Source organism: Hyperolius riggenbachi, chromosome 3 (assembly GCF_040937935.1).
Source record: "Hyperolius riggenbachi isolate aHypRig1 chromosome 3, aHypRig1.pri, whole genome shotgun sequence".
NCBI lineage: Eukaryota > Metazoa > Chordata > Amphibia > Anura > Hyperoliidae > Hyperolius > Hyperolius riggenbachi.
In genome coordinates, this window is record NC_090648.1 from 239,598,197 (window position 1) to 239,614,114 (window position 15,918).

General features: G+C 48.0%; 2 protein-coding genes across 12 annotated transcripts in view; one reads left to right on the forward strand and one right to left on the reverse strand.

Annotated features, from left to right (window-relative positions):
- SLC35B4 (solute carrier family 35 member B4) overlaps positions 1 to 4,053 on the reverse strand; it is a 50,492-nt gene extending 46,439 nt beyond the window's left edge. Inside the window, exon 1 of the mRNA XM_068276028.1 lies at positions 3,893 to 4,053. Within this exon, the coding sequence (XP_068132129.1) occupies positions 3,893 to 3,969 (77 nt within the window). The 5' untranslated portion in view covers positions 3,970 to 4,053. The remainder of the gene's footprint in view (positions 1 to 3,892) is intronic.
- A 118-nt stretch (positions 4,054 to 4,171) lies between these two features.
- Positions 4,172 to 15,918, forward strand: part of LOC137561356 (protein phosphatase 1 regulatory subunit 7-like) — a 125,580-nt gene continuing 113,833 nt past the window's right edge. For 4 of the 11 annotated variants that reach the window (XM_068272643.1, XM_068272653.1, XM_068272644.1 and 1 more), the window contains exons 1-2: positions 4,193 to 4,235; positions 4,730 to 4,802. In XM_068272643.1, the coding sequence (XP_068128744.1) occupies positions 4,772 to 4,802 (31 nt within the window). In that variant the 5' untranslated portion in view covers positions 4,193 to 4,235; positions 4,730 to 4,771. Of the gene's footprint in view, positions 4,453 to 4,590; positions 4,803 to 9,899; positions 9,965 to 15,918 lie in introns of those variants that run through there. The other 7 variants (XM_068272650.1, XM_068272646.1, XM_068272651.1 and 4 more) reach the window with 5 other exon arrangements.

The following is a 15,918-nucleotide window of genomic DNA, read 5'->3' on the forward strand; positions in this document are numbered from 1 at the left end:
TCTCATGGCATCCATTCCAGCGCAGGGTTCCTCTATACCCATTTGTCTCATAGCATCCATTCCAGCGCAGGATTCCTCTATACCTATTTGTCTCATGGCATCCATTTCAGCGCAGGGTTCCTCTATACCCATTTGTCTCATAGCATCCATTCCAGCGCAGGGTTCCTCTATACCCATTTGTCTCATGGCATCCATTCCAGCGCAGGATTCCTCTATACCTATTTGTCTCATAGCATCCATTCCAGCGCAGGGTTCCTCTATACCCATTTGTCTCATGGCATCCATTCCAGCGTAGGGTTCCTCTATACCCATTTGTCTCATGGCATCCATTCCAGCGCAGGATTCCTCTATACCTATTTGTCTCATGGCATCCATTCCAGCGCAGGGTTCCTCTATACCCATTTGTCTCATGGCATCCATTCCAGCGCAGGATTCCTCTATACCCATTTGTCTCATGGCATCCATTCCAGCGCAGGGTTCCTCTATACCCATTTGTCTCATGGCATCCATTCCAGCACAGGGTTCCTCTATACCCATTTGTCTCATAGCATCCATTCCAGCGCAGGGTTCCTCTATACCCATTTGTCTCATGGCATCCATTCCAGCGCAGGGTTCCTCTATACCCATTTGTCTCATGGCATCCATTCCAGCACAGGGTTCCTCTATACCCATTTGTCTCATTGCATCCATTCCAGCGCAGGATTCCTCTATACCCATTTGTCTCATGGCATCCATTCCAGCACAGGGTTCCTCTATACCCATTTGTCTCATAGCATCCATTCCAGCGCAGGGTTCCTCTATACCCATTTGTCTCATGGCATCCATTCCAGCGCAGGGTTCCTCTATACCCATTTGTCTCATGGCATCCATTCCAGCGCAGGGTTCCTCTATATCCATTTGTCTCATACCATCCATTCCAGCACAGGGTTCCTCTATATCTGTTTGTCTTATAGCATACTTTCCAGCGCAGGGTTCCTCTATACCCATTTGTCTCATAGCATCCATTCCAGCGCAGGATTCCTCTATACCTATTTGTCTCATGGCATCCATTCCAGCGCAGGGTTCCTCTATACCCATTTGTCTCATGGCATCCATTCCAGCGCAGGATTCCTCTATACCTATTTGTCTCATGGCATCCATTCCAGCACAGGGTTCCTCTAAACCTATTTGTCTCATGGCATCCATTCCAGCGCAGGGTTCCTCTATACCCATTTGTCTCATTGCATCCATTCCAGCACAGGGTTCCTCTAAACCTATTTGTCTTATGGCCAGGGACGAGCGCATGCAGACTTGGCAAGAGTAAGGTCCGCACATGCTTAGTAGAATGAAGCACACCTCCACAGACGAAAAAAGCATGCATGAGCAGCTTTGTTCTATTTGGACATGCGCATGTCCAGTCCGGATGTGCTGGTCTACATCTGGGAGCACGGCCAGAAGATGAAGTGTGACTCAGGCTTGGTGGGCTCTACAAGGAACTACTGAGGTGAGTATCTAACTTTTTCCCCTTCCCTACATCAGGTTTGTTTTTGCTATCCCCTTGTCACCATCATGTCCTGGCTGGGGCAAAATGATCAAGCATAAACTTTGTAAGTGGGGAAGTCTTAAAGGCGCTAGTCTACTTTAGGGGACCCAACAGGACCCATCTGAAACTTAAAGGACAACTGGATTGAGAGGGATATGAAGGGTGCCATATTAATTTCCAATGCCAGTTGCCTGGCTCTCCTGCTGATCTTCTACCTCGTATAATAGTTTTAGTCATAGACCTTAAACAAACATGCAGCAGATCAGGTGTTTCTGATATTATTTTTGTTAGATCTGACTGGATTAGATGCATGCTTGTTTCTGGTGTTATCAGACACTACTGCAGCCAAATAGATTGGCAGGGCTGTCAGGCAACTGGTATTATTTAAAAGGAAATAAATATGGCAGCCTTCATTTTCTTCTTACTCCTGTTCTTTAAAAGTTTGGGAGGGTGCTGTCCACCCAATCAAGTTAGCTGAATTTCCCCATCAGGTTTTCTGCTGGGTCCCCTAAAGCCCAATCTACACGATACGATTCTTTGTACGATTTGATTACGATTCGATTAAATCCGACATGTCCGATCAGGATTCGATTCAATTCGATTTGCTATTGTTTTGCAATTGCAAATCGAACTGAATCGAATCGAATCCCGATGTCGTATTTAATCGAATCGTACAAAGAATCGTACCGAGTAGATTGGGCTTAAAGTAGACTAGCGCAGTTTTAAACTACTCTCCTTCACACAAGGAAACAATGACAATTTACAATTGACATTATACAGTTAAAGAGAACCCAAGGTGGGTTTGAAGAATATTATCTGCATACAGAGGCTGGATCTGCCTATACAGCCCAGCCTCTGTTGCTATCCCAAACCCCCCTAAGGTCCCCCTGCACTCTGCAATCCCTCATAAATCACAGCCACGCTGCTGACAAACAGCTTGTCAGAGCTGGCTGTGTTTATCTCTATAGTGTCAGTCTGCTGCTCTCCCCGCCTCCTGCAGAACTCCAGTCCCCGCCTGCATCATTTTCCTCCCTACTGATTGGAGGGAAGGGATGGGGGCAGGGACCGGAGCTATGCAGGAGGCGGGGGAGCAGCTGAGACTGACACTACAGATGTAAACACAGCCTCACAGCATGGCTGTGATTTATGAGGGATTGCAGAGTGCAGGGGGACCTTAGGGGGGTTTGGGATAGCAACAGAGGCTGGGCTGTATAGGCAGATCCAGCCTCTGTATGCAGATAACATTCTTTAAACACACCTCGGGTTCTCTTTAACAAGACAATCGCCTTAACTTACTGTGAGCTTCTTGCAGTCCCCTGGAGTCATCCTGTCCCCATGTCTTCCCGATGCCCTCTGTCCAGCAGCTGCAACCCCCGCAAAGCTAGCTCGTGGCTGGCTACTGCGCATGCACGGTCTCGGACGCTCTATGCATGCGCAGTAGTGATTTACATGTACTGCGCATGCACAGAACTCTCCCAGCCACACGATTAGTGTGCAGCCAGCTTTGCGAGGGTCACCGCTGCTGGCAGAGGGAATCAGAAGGATGTCACGGGCACAGAACACTGCCAGGGGGCTGCAAGAAGCCCAAGGCAGGTCCGGGCCGAGGCATAGGCTGGAGAGGCTCCAGCCTCAGGGCGCAGTGTAGGAGGGGGCGCACAATTCATTCAGCTGTCATTCCTAATTGTGTGTGAAGCAGAAAGAAATAAGAAAAGGTGATACGTAGCAGTGACTGCAAGCCAGATAACTAGATATTAAGGTGTTGGGGAGATTGTGGGCCCTGTGGCCCTCTTAGTCTAATAGCAATCAGTGTGTGAAGGCTGGGGTGGAAGGGATGCAGGGGCGCACTTTGGTGTCTCAGCCTTGGGTGCTGGAGGACCTTGTCCCTGCTCTGGCCCCAGGTAAGTTTTATTTATTTACGTATTTATAAAGCGCCAACGGGTACGTTAAAAATCATTTTTTCAGACTTAAATATTTCTTTAAGCATGGTTGACATTAGTGATGGTCATTAAGTTGCATATAATTCCAAGGTAATGTAAAATGTTACACCAGATTTGTATTTAAAGATTTTTAGCTCTAGAATGAATGAGTGAAACGCATTTGCAGTTCTGCGAGCAGTCTGTCCATTGGAATGCTGTAAAATTGCTGGAAATAGGATGCTAGAATACAAACAACACTTTATGCAGCAGGTTATAAGTAAACACTGTAACGTTGTTACCCACCAATTACATATTCATTCTATAACAGCGGTAATTGCAGATTCTAGACTGGTAGTAGCCGTTGTACATCAGCACCATGTTCCACTGCCTGCCACATACACTGCATACAGAGAAACTAATGAATGAGCACACAGGACTCCCCTGCTCGTCTCACCTGGCTAATAGTTCTAAAAACACCACATTGCTGCAGCAACCAAAGAACACCAGAGTCACGGCCACAGCGGGATACATGTTGATGATGAGACCCGGTGCTCCAAAGACTCGCAACCCCCAAAAGTCAGCCCATCCGGCTTCCCTTCTGTAACAGGCTGGCAGGGGCGGTGCGTCTATGACACTGCGACGCAGGCGGCGTCTTGCGTCAGGCGACATCCCGCCCTAGGATTCAGTGGCTCCTCCTCCCTGTCAGTTCCTTCCTGGTGGTCCCCCTCGCTGCTATACATCAGTGGTACCTGTGCAGCGCTGCAAAGAGGGGAGAAGAGCGGCTGCTTATCTCTCTTCACAGGGCTCTATTCATAAAAAAGATGTGGCGAAAAAACTCCTGGAGGGAAAATACCGCAGCGGTATTTTACACTTCTGGGTGGTCATTCAAAAAAATCTTGAAAGCTGCGATGTAAGAGCGGAGATCTCCCGCTGAAAGCTGGCGGTAAGCTGTCGGAAGGCATGCGGAAACACTTCAGCCGGCAGAGTCCCTCCGTGCACTGCTCTCTCTGGGAGGTCTGTCCCATTCACTTGTATGTAATCCGCAAAATCAGAGGAAGCGGTATTTCCCGTCCACATACCGCTTCCTCTAATCTTTATGAATGGCCATTTTGTTACTTTTTTCTAGATAAATCTAGAAAAACACTGGAGAAGGCGGAAATTTCTCGCTCTGCTGGGGGATTGTAGATTTTCATGCGGGAACAGCTTTTATGAATGCCCACTTTGCTAAATGGACGGGAAAATCCGCTGTTTTGAGCGGGAAAACTTGCGGTAAGGTTTTATGAATAGAGCCCACTGTGGGTTACCACTGATCTGAGGTCTAGCGAGGGAGACCATGATGGAAGAGGCGGCCGCCAACTCAGAAGGTAAATGAGTGGCGGTGTGGTGACATTTTTGCAACTTTATCAGATTTTGCAACTGGTTGCACTTATTTATAGGTATAGCTATCAGAAAGTGCAACCTAACCATTGACTTTAACCTATCTGTATCAGAAAATGCAACCCAACCAAACCCTATTCTCACACAGAACCCTCCCCTCTTGCTCAACTAATAACCCCCCCTGGAGGGAACAATCCCCCCTCTTGCCCAACTAATAACCCCCCCTGGAGGGAACAATCCCCCCTCTTGCTCAACTAATAACCCTCCCCCCTAGGGAACAATCCCCCCTCTTGCTCAACTAATAACCCCCCCTGGAGGGAACAATCCCCCCTCTTGCTCAACTAATAACCCCCCCCCCCCTGGAGGGAACAATCCCCCCTCTTCCTCAACTACTAACCCCCCCGAGGGAACAATCCCCCCCCCCCTCTTGCTCAACTAATAACCCCCCCGAGGGAACAATCCCCCTCTTGCTCACCTAATAACCCCCCCTGGAGGGAACAATCCCACTTCTAGCTCAATGGGATCTGTGGTTGCAAAAAATTACAGGCGTGTTAACAGAGAGGAGCCACGCCTACACAGTCATACACTGTGCAAGTTGCAAAATATGATGGGTAGCAAAATTTTTCACTACAGCGGTCGGGAAGGGTGGAAAAAGGCTGTCTACCTACTGGGGGCACCTACCTGGCTAACCTATACTGGGTACTGGGGGCAACTATTCCTGGCTACCAGTGGTGTAGCTATGGAGCTGTGGGCCAGTTTTACAATGCCCCCCCAAGCACTCTATACATAACAATTGATACCGCGCACCCAAACCTGCCAATGGCAACCACAGTGTCAGCAATGCAAGAAGGGAATGGGGAGCAGTTTGTTAATGATTACCACTATTCAAAGTATCTATAGAAGTGATTATTATGAGCACAGGACCAATAGAGAACGAATACTGTAGTTGAGGGAGGACACTTCGGGGCCCCTCTGGCCCAAGGGCCCCGATGCGGTCGCTACCTCTGCAACCTCTATTGCTACGCCCCTGCTGGCTACCTATACTGTGGACAACTGTACTTGCCTGTGGCTAACTTATACTGGGGTGCCTATACTGTGAGCAACCTGAGGCTTCACTAGATGGGTACCGATGTGGCTCATGCCATAGGTGCGCCTGCCCCCATACTTCCACCAATGCACCTTCCTGGTTGGAAAGCTCCACCACCGCTGCCTCTTCATCGCCTGTCAGACCTCAGATCAGCAGTGACAGAAGAGAGTAGGCGCATACTCTACGCGCCTGGTGCACTCCAATATGCGGAAGTGACTAATAACCGTTACTTCCGCATTCCAGTGAACCAGGCGCTTAGTGTATCTCTCCAGCGCACCAGGTAGTGTGTCTTTCCTGTCGCTGCTGATCTGAGGTCTGACAGGCGACGATAGACGCAGAGGTGGCAGAGGGGTGGCTTGGCAAACAGGAGGGAGCTATGGCACATGGACTGCTCTACTTGCACTGATCTGAGGTCTGTGATGTTTATTTAGCCTCCTGCCAGCCTTAGGCCCCTCCCACCTGCAGCCACCACTCAGCTGAAGCTCCCAGCCAGCCACAGCCCTCAGCCATCCCTAGCTCCCAGCCAGCCTTAGCCCCCACTCAGCCGCAGCCCCCACTCAGCTTCAATCCCCAGCCATCCTCAACCCCTACTCGGCTGCAGCCCCTACTCAGCCGCAGGCCCTAGCCAGCCTCAGCCCCCACTCAGCTGCAGCCCCAGCGAGCCTTAGCCCCCCACTCAGCCGCATCCCCAGCCAGGCTTAGCCTCCACTCAGCTGCAGCCCCCAGCCAGGCTCAGCACCCAGTCAGCATTCATCTCCCAGCTAGCACCCACCCAGAACCCAGCAACCAGCCAGGCTCAGCACTCACCCAGCCAGCTCCTAGCACCAACCCAGCCAGCCTCAGCACCTAGCACCCAGCCTGGCTCAGCACCTAAGCCAGGACTCCTACTGACCCCAGCTTGCACTCAGCACCTCCCTCCCAGCCATCACCTAGAATAGATGCTATAGAACCAGTCCTACTTAGAACTTTTGGGGGGTGGGGGACTTATAGTAGTCCAGTAGTGACTGGATAGTGTAATGGTTAAGGGCTCTGCCTCTGACATAGGAGACCAGGGTTCGAATCTCGGCTCTGCCTGTTCAGTAAGCCAGCACCTATTCAGTAGGAGACCTTAGGCAAGTCTCCCTAACACTGCCACTGCCTATAGAGCGCGTCCCAGTGGCTGCTGCTCTGGCGCTTTGAGTCCGTCAGGAGAAAAGCGCGATATAAATGTTCTGTGTTTGTGTTTATAGGACTACTTACTGCTAATTGGGGTATGGCTATACCTACTTAATATCTAGAGGCACATGTCGCTACCTAATACTGATATATACAGTGGCTTTCAAAAGTATTCGGCCCCCTTGAAGTTTTCCACATTTTGTCACATTACTGCCATAAGCATGAAACCATTTTATTTGAATGCCACGTGAAAGAGCAATACAAAGTGGTGTACACGTGAGAAGTGGAACGAAAATCATACACGATTCCAAACATTTTTTACAAATAACTGCAAAGTGGGGTGTGCGTAATTATTCAGCCCCCTGAGTCAATACTTTTTAGAACCTCCTTTTGCTGCAATTACAGCTGCCAGTCTTTTAGGGTATGTCTCTACCAGCTTTGCACATCATCTAGAGACTGAAATCCTTGCCCATTCTTCTTTGCAAAACAGCTCCAGCTCAGTCAGATTAGATGGACAGTGTTTGTGAACAGCAGTTTTCAGATCTTGTCACAGATTCTCGATTGGATTTAGATCTGGACTTTGCTGGGCCATTCTAACACATAGATATGTTTTGTTTTAAACCATTCCATTGTTGCCCTGGCTTTATGTTTAGGGTCATTGTCCTGCTGGAAGGTGAACCTCCGCCCCAGTCTCAAGTCTTTTGCAGACTCCAAGAGGTTTTCTTCCAAGATTGCCCTGTATTTGGCTCCATCCATCTTCCCATCAACTCTGACCAGCTTCCCTGTCCCTGCAGAAGAGAAGCACTCCCAGAACATGATACTGCCCCAACCATATTTGACAGTGGGGATGGTGTGTTCAGAGTGATGTGCAGTGTTAGTTTTCCGCCACACATAGTGTTCTGCATTTTGGCCAAAAAGTTCAGTTTTGGTCTCATCTGACCAGAGCACCTTCTTCCACGTGGTTGCTGTGTCCCCCACATGGCTTGTGGCAAACTGCAAACAGGACTTCTTATGCTTTTCTGTTAACAATGGCTTTCTTCTTGCCACTCTTCCATAAAGGCCAATTTTGTGCAGTGCATGACTAATAATTGTCCTGTGGACAGATTCCCCCACCTGAGCTGTAGATCTCTGCAGATCGTCCAGAGTCACCATGGGCCTCTTGACTGCATTTCTGATCAGCGCTCTCCTTGTTCGGCCTGTGAGTTTAGATGGACGGTCTTGTCTTGGTAGGTTTATAGTTGTGCCATACTCCTTCCATTTCTGAATGATCGCTTGAACAGTGCTGCATGAGATGTTCAAGGCTTTGGGAATCTTTTTGTAGCCTAAGCCTGCTTTAAATTTCTCAATAACTTTATCCCTGACCTGTCTGGTGTGTTCTTTGGACTTCATGGTGTTGTTGCTCCCAAAATTCAAGACCAAAGGGGGCTGAATAATTATGCACATCCCACTTTGCAGTTATTGATTTGTAAAAAATGTTTGGAATCATGTATGATTTTTGTTCCACTTCTCACGTGTACACCACTTTGTGTTGGTCTTTCATGTGGAATTCCATTAACATTGATTTATGTTTGTGGCAGTAATGTGACAAAAAGGGGTAAACTTCAAGGGGGCCGAATACTTTTGCAAGCCACTGCATGGGCACATGGCTACTTAATGCTGTTATCTGGAGAACATGGCTACTTAATGTATGTATACAGGACGGACTTGGCTACTTTATTATTTTATCTTGACGCACCTGGCTATTTATTTAGTATATTGTTAAAGGACTTACGAGGCCAAAATGGCTAAAAAAGCCAAGTACCTGCAAGATGTTTAAATGCACGGAGGACGCGGTCCGCGCCCTCCGTGCAGCTCCGCCGGGTCCCCTTCCTGAGATCGCCCCCCGTGCCGATCGTGACCCCACAGGCCGGGTCGGGCTCTCGTGCCGCTCCCAATATGGCCGCTTCCTCTGGCCGCGGCTGCGCAGTCCGCCTGGCCGCGAGTGCAGCTGCGCAGCTCTAGGGCCAACCCCCCGAACCACGCACTGTAGCGTGGATCGGAGGGGTTGGCCCTAGAGCTGCGCAGCCGCACTCGCGGCCAGGCGGACTGCGCAGCCGCGGCCAGAGGAAGCGGCCATATTGGGAGCGGCACGAGAGCCCGACCCGGCCTGTGGGGTCGCGATCGGCATGGGGGGGGCGATCTCAGGAAGAGGACCCGGCGGAGCTGCACAGAGGGCGCGGACCGCGTCCTCCGTGCATTTAAACATCTTGCAGGTACTTGGCTTTTTTAGCCATTTTGGCCTCGTAAGTCCTTTAAGAACCTGGCTATTTCATTATTTTATCTGGAGGTGTGTGACAACGTAATATTTTTATTTGGTAGCACGTGACTACTTGATGATACTTGATTATTTTATCTGGAGGCATGTGACTTTATTCTTTTATCTAGAATAATGTGACTGGTTAAAGGAACACTAGCCCCCTTTTTTTTTTTTTAAAGTAAAGCAAAATAATAGATAGGTCCCTATGGATACGTACCGTATGGTTAATGGATACACACCGTATGGTAGATTAATTACCCTGTTATACCAGCCGCTGTCTCAGTGCAGTGCCGTTATTAGTTTTCATCCTGCTAGTTGAATCCTTGGCTGAAGCAGGTTATTGACAGCCCTTCCACCCTGTAGCTTTCTTTCTCCTTGCTCTCACGTCACTGTGACCCTTCGTGCGCGCTCCCTGTGTGTCAGCATAGGCAGTGGAGAGAGAGCTGTGGAGGCGCCCACGCAGACACGCCGCGATGACCTGGAAGTACTTCCGGGTCGCGGCCATCTTGGGCACAGATTAAAAACTAAATTTATTTTTTAAAACAGTATCAAGTGGCAGGAAGCGGTGAAACATAGCAGGATGAGGTGGTGGCATCTAAAGAATTAAGGAGGTATGTTTATTTCATTTCTTTTTTTAATGACATCACAGTTCTGCTTTAAATTTTGAGGCACATGGCTACTTAATTCTAATGTCTAGGGGACCATGGCTACTTAAAGAGAGTCTGAAGCGAGAATAAATCTCGCTTCAGAGCTCATATTCAGCAGGGGCATGTGTGCCCCCTGCTATACCGCCGCTATCGCGATGCTAAACGGGGGTCCCTTACCTTACAAATCCCCTCCGTGCAGCAGGGGATCTCTTCCGCATAGAGGCAGGGCTAACCGCCGCAGCCCTGCCTCACGCGCGTCTGTCAGCGCGTATCTCTGCCTCTCCCCCGCCCCTCTCAGTCTTCCTTCACTGAGAGGGGCGGGGGAGAGGCGGCGATGCGCCGCTGATAGACGGCGCTGAGAGGCAGGGCTGCAGCCGTTAGCCCTGCCTCAAGAGCAGCAAAATCTACGACCAAGTTGGTCGTAGATTTTGCAGGGGGGGGGGGTTTGGGGGGTAAGGGACCCCCGTTAAGCCGCGGGATAGCGGCGTTTTAGCAGGGGCACACATGCCCCTGCTGAATATAAGCACTGAAACGAGATTTATTTATTATAAAAGAGAGTCTGAAGCAAATTGAAATATTTGTTTTTACCTTTTATTTATGTAAAGGATTAAGGCCAGTGCTAAAAAGCTGCATTCCTGTGGTACGAGTGCTTTACACCCCCAAAATCCCAGGGCAAAAATCCACAACTTTCCAAGTCATGGATTTTGCTGGCCGGGGAGGCAGAGCTTTGTGCCGTAGCTCTGCCTGCTGTAGCTCTGCCTCCAGTACAGTCAATCTGTGCTGATCACCACCCCTCTCAGTGAACGAAGACTGGGAGAGGCGGCGATCAGCGCAGATTGATGCGAGTAGAATCCGAGCTATTGCACAAAGCTTTGCCTCTATCAAGATGCGCTCCCCGATTTTTGCGCTGGGGATTTGGGGGGATCTGACGCGGGAAAGCAGCGTTTTAGCACTTGCCATAATGCTTAACATAAATAAAATCTAAAAACAAGTTTTTAAATTTGCTTCAGACTCTCTTTAATTTGTGTATCTAGGGCATTTTAAATTTTGATATTGGGTAACCTTGCTGCCTAATTCTGGTATCTAGGGAGAACACATTTTATTTTGTAATAGTAGTGCAGCGTGCAGATAAAAGCTAAACTGGCTCTCTGGCAGGATTGAATTTGTAGTTCCCCATTTCTTGTTAGACTGAGATCTTTCAACTTGCTTAAAGGGGTTCTTCCGCGAATGAGGAAAAAAATAAAAAGTGATTTATGCATAAACTATTAAACATCCTTCTAAAATAGTGTAAAAAGTTTTTTAAAACAATGAATGTTTTCATCAATATAACATGTATTGTGAATAGTGACGGATGACGGCTGGGAGGCTAATCCATTTGTTAGGGGTGGCTTTTTTCTTTTCACAACCATAACTGCTGCCTACATAGTTTTCAGTGGTAGAACCAACTTCTATCAGGAATCGCCGTTATAACCCTGAGGCAGGGGTCACACTTACCGGTTTTCGTATGCGTTTTCTGCACAGAAAAACTGACTTCAACTGAGAACTCATGTTAATCAATAAGCAAGGTCACACTTTAAAGAGGAGCTGTTAGGTATAAGGTCTCAGAGAAAATAAACACATATATCAGTAGCTAAATATTGGCTGTACTTACATTACATATGCATTTCACTGTCCACGTTTGTACTTCACATAATTTTTATATAGTATATGCAGAGATTGATGCTATTGACAGCTCATGGCAGGTTCCATGTTTTTCTGACTTCTATGAAGCCAAATGTGTCGTCATGTCCTGCCTGCTTCCTGATCACAGAAAAGCTCGTACTGAATAACACAGTGTGCAGTGAATATTAATTAGCCATGTGGCTAGGAACAATAGCTGACTCCTGCAGTGTACTCTGCCCGGAGATTTATCAGTGCTACGCGCTGGACTGATTACAAGCTGCTGTAACGTCTCATTAGCAGCCGAGGGGAGGGCCCCAGAATGCTTTGCAGTATAGTATGCGGCTTGCGTCCTGCTTGGGTCTAACAGCTTTTCTGATAAGCACACATCAAAGGTAAGAGAGATTTTTATCTTCACTAATGCCTTTTTGGCTTCCTTCTAAACTGTTTAACACAGGAGAATAGAGGTTTAAATTAGCTTCTGCAGCCTGACAGTTACTCTTTAATGCAGATTTCGCATGCAGAAAAAAAACTGAAATCTTGCGCAATTTGTCAGTTTTCTCTATGAATTAGGCAGGGAACACACTTGACTTTCAGTTTTCCGCACGCGTTTTTCTGCACACTAAGTGTGTTTCCATGCAGGAAAACGCGCGCGTTTTTTCACAGTAGCTGATGTAATTGATACAGAAAACTGCCAAAACGTGCAGAATCAGGATGCAGAATGTCAGTTTTTTTTCTGCGCGCGAACAACACAATAAGTGTGTACTAGCACATTGATTAACATGAGTTCTCAGTTTTTCTGTGCAGAAAACAAGCACGAAAACAGTCAAGTGTGTTCCCTGCCTTACATTAGCTGCTGTAAGGCAGGGGTCACACTTGTCTTTCAGTTTTCTGCAAAGTGTAGAAACTGAAAGACAATAGCTGAGCTCCGCTGAGCTGCTGAATATGTGTTTACATTGTTGCTAAGCAACCAGACCCTGGTGCAGAGACTTGTTTTGTGAAAAGAGTCATAAGCTGCAGGGAGAATCAGTCCCATCTACACCTACACCACATGATTCTTTGTCAGATTTGATTCAATTTGATTCGATTCATTTATATGATTTGATTCAATCTGACATGTCCAATTCATGAGTAGATTCAATTTGATTCAAATTGAATCGAATCATGAATCGGACATGTCAGATTGAGTCAAATCAATGAATCGAATCAAATTTAATCGAATCTGACAAAGAATCATATGGTGTAGATGGGACTGATTCTCCCTGCAGCTTATGACTCTTTTCACAAAAGGAGTCTCTGCACAGGGTCTGGTTGCATAGCAACAATGTAAACACATATTCATCAGCTCAGCAGAGCTCAGCAGTTAGGATTATAACGGCAATTCCTGCTAGAAGTGGGTTAGCCTCCCAGTCCTTTATGCGTCACTATTTACAATACATGTTATAATGATGAAACCATTCATTTTTTTTTTAAACTTTTTACACTATTTTAGAAGGATGTTTAATAGTTTATGCATAAACCACTTTTTATTTTTTTTCCTCATTCGCGGAAGAACCCCTTTAAGCTACCGTTCAACCGATAAACAGGGAGGGCAGGGTGTAAAGTAGTGGTCAAAAATGAATTGGTCTTCTTGGGGCCCTGTATGGTCTTAATCCACATCTGAAGCTCAAACTATTTAGCTGCAGTAAGGTATTGTACCGTGTTAGCCATCAGTAAAACTATTTAGCTGTAGTGTTAGGAGTGGAGAGGGGGGGGGTGTGTGTTAAGAGTCAAGAGGGAAAGGCTAGGACCGAAGTGGGAGGAGAGTAGTGTTAGGTGTTAAAAGGGAGGAAGGTTAGTGTTAGAATAGAGTACACAAAGGGTATAAAACGAGTTTTCCGATAAAATATCCTGTTCCAAAAAGCACAATGATAGCAAAGGTACGCGGGGGGTCAATTTCAGTGTTAACCATGGGCGCCATATTACCTACATACACTGTACCTGGCTAACCTGTACTGGGGGTACCTATGCCTGGCTACCTATACTGGGGGCAACTATGCCTGGCTACATATACCAGGGGCACCTATACTTGGCTACCTATATTGGAGGCACCTATACTTGGCTATCTGTACTGGGGGCACCTATACTTCGCTATCTATACTAGGGGTACCTATACCTGGTTTGCTATACTGGGGACATCTAAACCTAGCTACCTTTACTGGGAGCACCTGTACCTGGTTTCCTATACGGGGGCACCTATACATGGCAACCTATCTACCTATACTGAGGGTGGTTTTTGTGACGCCCTGCAGCTATAACGTGCGGTGCAAATTGTCGGCTGTGTGATAAATCCAAATCACGGGGTGGGGGCGCATCCTCACAAGTTTGCCTCAGGCAGCAAAAAGTCTGGAACTGGCCCTGCAGGCTGGCTAAAACTAGGCGTCCCATATGAGCACTGGCGTAACAATAGGGCCCACTCGGGGCCGTTTTGTGGGGCTGGAGGGGTTGCAGCATGAGGGGAAAGCCATGCTGCACTTCGGCGGGGAGAGGGGATGGCCCCCCCCCCCCCCCTCACCTCCGGCTCTCCCCTCCAGCATCAATACGTTTGTGTGTACACTGTGCAGGCGGCGTGGCAGCGGCAGATACACACCTTCCGTGCGCTCCAGCGTGGACGTTCCTCTCTCTAGCCTCTGACGCGACTTCCTGGGAGAAGCGTCCACGCTGGAGCGCACGGAAGGTATGTACCTCCCGCTGCCTGCACAGTGTACACACAAACGTATTGATGCTGGAGGGGAGCGCAGAGGAGAGAGCCCGAGGTGAGGGAGGGGGGGGGGCATCCCCCCTCCCCGCCGAAGTGCAGCATGGGACTGGAGGATCGTTTAGTGACGGCGCAGGTAGAAGCCCCAGGTGAGTGAAACTCATTAAGTTGCAGGCCAAATTGTTAAGATTTAACATTTATTGAATAGTTTCAAACGGACAATGTTTCAACCAGAAAGATTGTAACTGGTGAGCTTCTCTGGATGAGAAGGCAGTGTGCCACTGGTGTGCTGCATTAGATGGCCAGACAGCGTGTCACGGGTGTTTGACAGTTTGATACCTGTGATATAAAGGAATAATGAGGAAACCATAAGGGTGCGATACATGATATTCAATGTTATTAATTTCACCCTTTAGTGGTTTTAATATGGAGAACTGGTCTATTTGGCAGAAGATATGGTACCAAGATACGGTACTTTCAGGTGTGATAACTGGGTAATGTGGGGAAACCCCTCCCACAGTGTGATGTCAGGACCGCCATTCTGTACTTCCTGCTTCTCAGATCAGCCACTAGAGCCCAAACTGAGAAGCAGAAAATGTGGAGCAGAGCAGACAGATGGGATCTCCAGAGCCTGGAACCTGTAGGGGTTGAGTGGGTGCTGCTTGTAATCTTCCCCACTGTGGGGACGGGAGTTACGCTGTGTCAGCGAGAGAAGGGAAGACAAGCGGGCTCCCCCAGAGCACAGGCCCAGTTGCACCTGGCACTGCAGTCCCTACGCCTGTGCTAGTAAAAGTAATGGCAAAAATTACTGTTTTTCAAATGCCAGGCTTCCATATTTGTTTCATTTTAAGCAATATCAGCTGCCTGGCTATCCTGCTGATCTGTTTGGCTGCAGAAGTGTCTGAATCACACATCTGAAAAAAGCATGCAGCTAAGCCAGTTAGACTTCAGTCAGAGCACCTGATCTGCATGCATGTTCAGGGTCTATGGCTAAAAAGTATTAAAGGCAGATAATCAGCAGGACAGCCAGGCAATGTGCATTATTTAACCACTTTACCCCCGCGCGTACGGATTTCTCCGCCCCTTTTTCCATCCTTTCACCCCCAGGGACGGAGAAATCCGTACTCTGCGCACTCCCGCCGCTGTCCGCGCTCCCGCTCGTAAACACGCCGCCCGCCGCTAGTAAACACGCCGCCGCCCGCTCGCCCAGAGATCAACGAACGGGAAAATCCATTCCCGTTCGTTGATCTAAGCCCCGCAATGATCTGCTGCCGCTCGGCAGCGCGATCATTGTGAAAAAATAACAAAGTCCCAGCCTCTTTCTACTTCCTGCAAGCGTCCGGAAGGACGCTTGCAGGTCGCATGAAACAAATTGTGGCCAAATAGTAAAACTACACCCTAACCATTTTTTACACACAAATAAACTTGTTTTACACAAAAAATTAACTCCTTACCTCCCATACTCCCCAATTTTTTTTTTTGTAATTAAAAAAAAAATAAAAAATTTACAATTTAAAAAAAA